The sequence below is a fragment of the Priapulus caudatus genome, unplaced genomic scaffold (assembly GCF_000485595.1).
Source record: "Priapulus caudatus unplaced genomic scaffold, Priapulus_caudatus-5.0.1 Scaffold13, whole genome shotgun sequence".
Classification (NCBI taxonomy): Eukaryota; Metazoa; Priapulida; class Priapulimorpha; order Priapulimorphida; family Priapulidae; genus Priapulus; species Priapulus caudatus.
The window spans coordinates 968,767-975,427 of record NW_014577074.1 but is presented as its reverse complement, the minus strand read 5'-3'; the positions used below and the strand labels follow the sequence as shown (position 1 = coordinate 975,427).

Sequence of the window (6,661 nt, the reverse complement as noted above, 5' to 3'; positions counted from 1 at the left end):
ATGCCTAAAACCATATGCCTAAAACCACATGCCTAAAACCATATGCCTAAAACCATATGCCTAAAACCACATGCCTAAAACCATATGCCTAAAACAATCAAATGGGGTCACTGTGTGAACACAAGAGCGACGCGCTCACCTGCTCGATATCCTTGTCGGTGAACTTGAAGTTGAATGCTGTCTGGATGTCCTTCTCCTTCTGGTGTATCTCGTTGAGCGTCGGCAGCGTGAGGTCGGCGAGCGTCATCGCCTCCTTCCACTTGAAGAACTCGTTCTCCGTGTAGTCGCTGTTCGAGACAAACTCGAGCCGGAAGACCCTCTCCTGAGAGCCGTGCCTGAGCGAGAACGTGCGCCGAGTGATGAGCAACGTAACTCGCATGGGATAGCTCAGTAGTCGAGCTACGCGGTCAAGTTACATCAACTTCTCCATGTAGTTTCGCTAGGTTAGCTTGCAAACAAAAACGCTTGCCGCAAACTAGGCAATGAATTGTTAGCGTGTAACTACTGTTTTTAGCTCGCTTACTATATCCCGTTTGTCTCGCAATGGGTGGTCCAAAAGATAATAGAAGAACACTATTACATTTGTATACTATTACTATACACTTGTGTTCTTCTATTATCTTTTGGACCACCCATTGCGAGACAAACGGGATATAGTAAGCGAGTTTCATTTCCGCAATGGATAATATTTTTAACCTTACTGTTTTTAGGCTACACATTGTCATAGTGACGTAACTTGACTGGGAGGCTTGCGTAGGAGCTATGCGACGGATGTTACATTTAGTTCTCCATGCAGTTTCACAGCGTTAACCTGCACGGCTTAGGCGAGAACAGTTGACGCCATTGTGCCATTTAGATATCCTAATACGTATGAATATATGCCATGTTTTTGCAAAAATAAAATGACAAATTACACTTTACATATTTCTAGAATAGCCTAAGGTAAGTTAATGTTGACTGAAGCTTCAGTGATCTAGAATGCAACACTTAGCACACACTAGCATGAAGCATAGTCATTAAAATGGCTTCCTGTTGGAAAAGGAGACAAAAGACCATAGTCAACCAAAAAATAAAAGCTAAGAGTGGTACCCACCATTGTACAAAATGATGTAAGTGCCCAATGAAGGCGAATAAACATTATCAGCCCAGACGTCGAGTTAAAACCTCTCTGTCTCATAGTTTGCCACCCAGCATCTATCACTATATGACACTAAAATTTTAATGTTGGCAGTAAACACTACACACGTGGCGTGACCCCTATATAATGTAAGACAAGAAAAAACGGCTCACCTTAACTTCAAACCTTTATTCGTCCGTGTAGAGCCGAGCTGATAAACCTTTGCTGTCTCTACAACTTCAACAACCTCGGCAATCTGCGAGACAAGTACATTTCTTACATGGCCATGCTATTCATTGTATTCACCATGTCTGCCAGTAAACGCAGACAATTGTAAGCAGGATCACATTCTCAATAATAACATGGTTACCCGGGTCACATATAGCTATAAAAGTCACATTTCTGATGCACGTCGCAATTCACGTATGTAAAAATTATATTATGATATGATCTAATATTTAGAAGGTCTCTGAACCATATATCTCTGCAAAGCTACTACAGATGGCACTGCATACCCTGTACACAGGTCTTCCATTGTTGTTACCGATGCCTATTCGTACATAGGCTCCCAGCATAATCTTGTTAAAGAAAGGAGCGTGGCACCATCTGTAAAGCACACTGCATGCTAACATCCACATATGCAGGGACGATTAATGACAAAATATAAGAATGCATGCACATAACAAATCTAGCCCACCCATACCCTAATCACAGTCAACAATATAGTTTCCATACATGTGGGTCCCTTGCTAGCATTTCGGCATTGGAAAATGCGGCAAAGTGAAATATACGCACGCAGGAACATGATATAGTACAAGAAACTCACTTCTCGATTTTGTGCCGTGAGATTCTGATTGGCAACAGCTCTTCCTTGCAACTGACAGGAACCGTTTTCTTGGGCTTTCTGGTTTCTTCCGTTGATGAGCTGGAATTAAAAAGAATACAGAAATTGACATCTCGAGACCAAAACAATGGAAAAACAACCAATGCCGGAAGTTGGCTCCATAAAAACATGGTTTTCCATCGAACCTAACACAATCTATGCCACAAGAAAGGCAGGTCATTATTTCACCCCCCCCCCCACACACAATTTTCGGGCTATGCAGCAGCCTGGGTCCAGCGTGATCACTGTCGACGCCCGACAGCTATTCACTACCTTCCCGCTCTCCGGACGCCGCAAACAGCCCAGCTAGAGCGTCCGCTCACTTACTGTGTACGCCATATTTTTCGTGTACAGACATTTTCGCGAATTCAGACTTGACGGACAATTTCGCGAGTGGTTCATTTCGCGGTCGGTGAATTACGAATTATTTGGTATTATTCGGTACGAATTATTCGCGTGTTGTTATTTTTGTGGTCGGGGATGCGTTCGCGAAATTCGCGAAAATTAAACCACCGCAAAATATACAGCGTATACAGTAGCCGCAAACAGCCGGGGCAAACTTACTCGTCGCTGTCGCTGTCACTGTCAGACGAGCGCTCCTTCGACTCGGACCCCGACGTCTCGGCCACCGCACTTTTCTTCTTCTCCGCCTCCTCTTCCGAGGACGAGGAACTCGCCGACGACTCGTCGTCCGAGTATATGTCGCTGGCCTTCAGCGGAGCCTTCTTAGCCTGCTGCTCGGCTGCAAGATGCCGCGTAACCGATAAACTAATGTGAATAATTCTCAATTTCATACCAAAAGGAATAGTACTACACAGCTGTACATATTGTTGTATTGTGATTGAGAATACATTGAATTAAGAATTTGTTAGATCATAACGTATATCAATGATCAATTGCGTAAATCCAAATTTAGCCTCGACGAACTTTATTACACAGCACAAGATTTCTGACAGGGCTAAACACCACCTGCTACCCCACCCTACCCACCCCACCACCACCACCCCTATCCACCCACCCACCCACCCACCTACCACCACCACCACCACCACCCACCCACCCACCCACCACCTACCACCACCCACCCCACCCACCCACGACACCACCACCCACCCACCACCACCTACCACCACCACCACCCACTCCACCCACCCCACCCCACCCCACCCACCACCACCACCACCACCACCACCACCCCACCCTGCCCCCTCATCGTGATAGCAGCCCACGTCGCTAGCCCGCTGGGGGCGATCTCGCTACGCGCTCACCTTCCTGCTCCTTCTTCTTCTCGCGTTTAGCTTTCAGCGCCTGGAAGGCCTGCTGCTTCGTGTCCTGTTTGCGATTCTCCTCGACGGTCTTGCGTCGCTCCGTGCTGCGGGACAGCAGCGGCGTGACGGAGGAGGCGGCTGCCGGAGGCGGCTTCGGCTTCTCCGGCTCCTTCTTCTTCACCTTCCGCTTCTGCTCCTTCTTCTTCGCTTGCCGCAGCTTCTTCTCGATTTCAAACCTGCAACGGGAGAGGTGAGCATTGTGCAAGGTTCAGAGAGGTACAGCATACAGAAGGAGCAGAGGCGAGACGTAAGGCTTGTCTTGGGAGGAAGTGGGACGTGAGACCTATCTTTGGGGAAGCGAGGGATAATATGGATCGCGAGAGTTGGTGAGACTTAAGATGTATCATGGTAGGTGGTGGAAAATGAGGCACATCTCGTCATTCTGTGACGGTGGAAAACTTTACACGATCGTTCAGCATGCATACATCCATCCTTGTTACACTTAATTAATTCTGGCAAGAACACGTGGAATACCGAAGAACTACTCTTGCCGAAACTAAATTAAAAATGACGGCGACTCCACGCCAACATCACGTTGCATTTTCACGATCACGGATTAAATCATGGATTAACATCGTAGACATAATCACAGAGGCCACCTACCTCGTCTTGAGCACTTCTCGCTTCTCTATGCGATTGAACAGCTCCTGCTCCCTCTCCTTCTCCGTCATCTGTTCCAACCTCTCCCGATCCTCATCATCTCCCATCAGGTTCTCGTCGTATCCATCGTGAAATTCCTCCTCCGCTGATGACGCCGACTCGGCAGTCCCGACATCGGAGTCGGACACTTCGCCTACTCGCGCACACGCACAATCACATCAAGTCGTAAACATGACGTAAACTTGTGCTAATAAGCGAGCTTTAGTCGTTTGCGAGCAACAATAAGATAATCTAGTATTCTACTCGGTTCGAGAGTGAACACCTATTCTATATCGTACACAGAGACAGACAATGAGATTTATAGCAGGATGGTAGAGAAGAGATAAAGAGGGATGAGAGATGATAGACACATTAGGTGATTAGGATGCAGAAAAACAGGTACGCTGTCACTGTAAGAGAGAGATATGGATGAATGTAAGTGCAGGGGTAGAAATTAACTTTTGAAAACGGGATTCCAACGGACTCCCTACCCTCAAAAAGAGGGCGACCGCAGCAAAATGATGGCGTCCGCAGTCCGAAGTTCAAAATTAAAGATATTAACAATAACACGTGCTTATTTTGAAGATTCATGTGGTTGCACGTCTGCCAAATTTTCTTTGGACATTTGCTGAAAAAATACGGTAATTCCACGAGGCCGTGCTCTGGAACGAACTAGTTAGTATAGTATGGCAGAATTTTCAGAGAGTCACACGGACTCCTGCATATGTCAAATCAGGGAGTCTGACAGTAAATCAGGGAGTATTTGACTTAATTTCGTCCGTTCGCATTAATTTCGCACCCTGTAAGCGTAGCAATTGCGGTCTAAATATGGCAGTGCCTACCTTCCTCTGGCTCAGAGTCGCTTCTAGCGCCATCACTGACAGCAAACTCTTCATTTTTGCTCTCCGATTGCGAAGTGGATTTTCTGTTCTGTCGTTTCTTTTGTTTTTTCTTGCCGCCTTTTCCATTCACTGTCCACTACAAAGCCAAAATAGATGTATAACAAATATTCTATGGTAGGCTATAATTCATCTATGGAATCCTAACGAGATTTTGTTTCTATACCATTTAACCCTTTACGCAAAGATTTTACCCGTCCAAGCTAAATTTCAATTGGCGACCAACTTAGTACACAGTGTCTCACCCACTTTTTGTCATTCAGGTCGTGTAGAAGATATGAAATATGAACTATGCAAAATAGAACCAGGAGAGAGATGACAACATACATCATCATCACTTTCTGACGTTCCAGATACAGAATCGTCACTTTTCGAGGGTTCAGGATTTGGTTTCCTCTTCTTAGATAAAATCTTCAGATCCTACAACAAAATAAAAAAGGCTATATCACAGGTCTACACTATTAACAGCTAATGTAAAATATAAAGCATATAGCATAATAGTAACATGTATATAAGCTATGTTAAAGTTTGGAACTTTCAATGAAAGCGATTCACAAGATTTAGACAACTTTATTATTAAACAACCGCACTATGTAAACCAACCAAACACCAACGCTATTAAAATAAAGTGAGGTTGCTTATTCTTAACATGTTTTTGTGGGACTACTCAATACAGGTACATCTCAAACAATCCACCTTTGTCTTGGTGTTTAAACTTTGCACACTCGTTTTAATCTGTGTGGTGAGTTGGTGCAAGATCATTCACAGGTGAACTAGTAGACTTGCTTCCACAGAGTACATTTTTTAATATGAATTGGATTTTAGCATTCTTCTAGGAAATGTACCTGATAATGACAGACCTGTGCCTCTGCATAGTATTATCATACTCTAGCCTGATAATCCAATTAGCCGGTTCAATCTTTCAAACAGTCTTCCGGACTGTTCTCATTTTTTTACCATTAAAATATTTACTGGTATTGTTTGCATAAATTGTTAGGAAATTTTAAAGGACACAATCAGAATAATATGACAAGTTTGGTTTATGTTTTTTTTATGTACAATTGCGAATGATTTAACTGCTCACAAAATTACGATTGAATAACGAAATCGTCAAATTGCATCATGTGACTAAGACTTCATGTCGTAAAATATTTTCGTACACATCTTTTCCCATGCCCATCACCTGTTTATGGCTTGCTTAGCAGATACGATAAAGTAAACAGTGGCTATAGTTTTTCATTGGTGGCCAAAAAATACCGTTGGTGGCTCGAGTCTTGGCTCAAACTATAAAATATCCTGAGGGAGGCCTGTATTATAATCTATCATAGGCACATTATGGCAAGTAACTATTCTTACAGAAGACCACGAGGAAAGATGTCAATTGGGCAGTGTCTCGTTGACCTTGCAATTATAGCACATGTGTCAAACAGTAGAGAAAGGCACAACAATTTCTACTACTAGTACTATTGTTGGCAGACATACTGAATGATCGATGATTTTTTATTCCATGTGTTGGTGCTTTTGATAATGCAATAGGACATAAATTATGTAGTAAAAAAATTGCCCATGTTTTTGTTTGCATTCACACATGTTTAGCAGCAACACTTGTGCTGTCCCTTGTGGTGAATGACCATGATCTTCCGATTATAATTTTGTACATGGTACGGGATATTCATTATAACAGTCATTTGATATTTGTTGCCGAGTATTATAAAACAATAACAAGTGCCGCGGAGCGACAGCGCTCATCTAACGTCTACTGCGGTGACTCTGTGGTGGAGTGGTGGGATTCTAG

The 6,661-nt window shown here is 43.7% G+C and overlaps 1 protein-coding gene across 1 annotated transcript in view; it reads right to left on the bottom strand.

Annotated features, from left to right (window-relative positions):
* Positions 1–6,661, bottom strand: part of LOC106808149 (RNA polymerase-associated protein RTF1 homolog) — a 26,473-nt gene that overhangs the window by 14,921 nt on the left and 4,891 nt on the right. The window contains exons 2-10 of the mRNA XM_014810731.1: positions 5,194–5,286; positions 4,810–4,945; positions 3,932–4,121; positions 3,269–3,504; positions 2,565–2,742; positions 1,944–2,042; positions 1,633–1,723; positions 1,291–1,373; positions 140–335 (exon numbers count right to left, since the gene is read on the bottom strand). Of these exons, the coding sequence (XP_014666217.1) occupies positions 140–335; positions 1,291–1,373; positions 1,633–1,723; positions 1,944–2,042; positions 2,565–2,742; positions 3,269–3,504; positions 3,932–4,121; positions 4,810–4,945; positions 5,194–5,286 (1,302 nt within the window). The remainder of the gene's footprint in view (positions 1–139; positions 336–1,290; positions 1,374–1,632; positions 1,724–1,943; positions 2,043–2,564; positions 2,743–3,268; positions 3,505–3,931; positions 4,122–4,809; positions 4,946–5,193; positions 5,287–6,661) is intronic.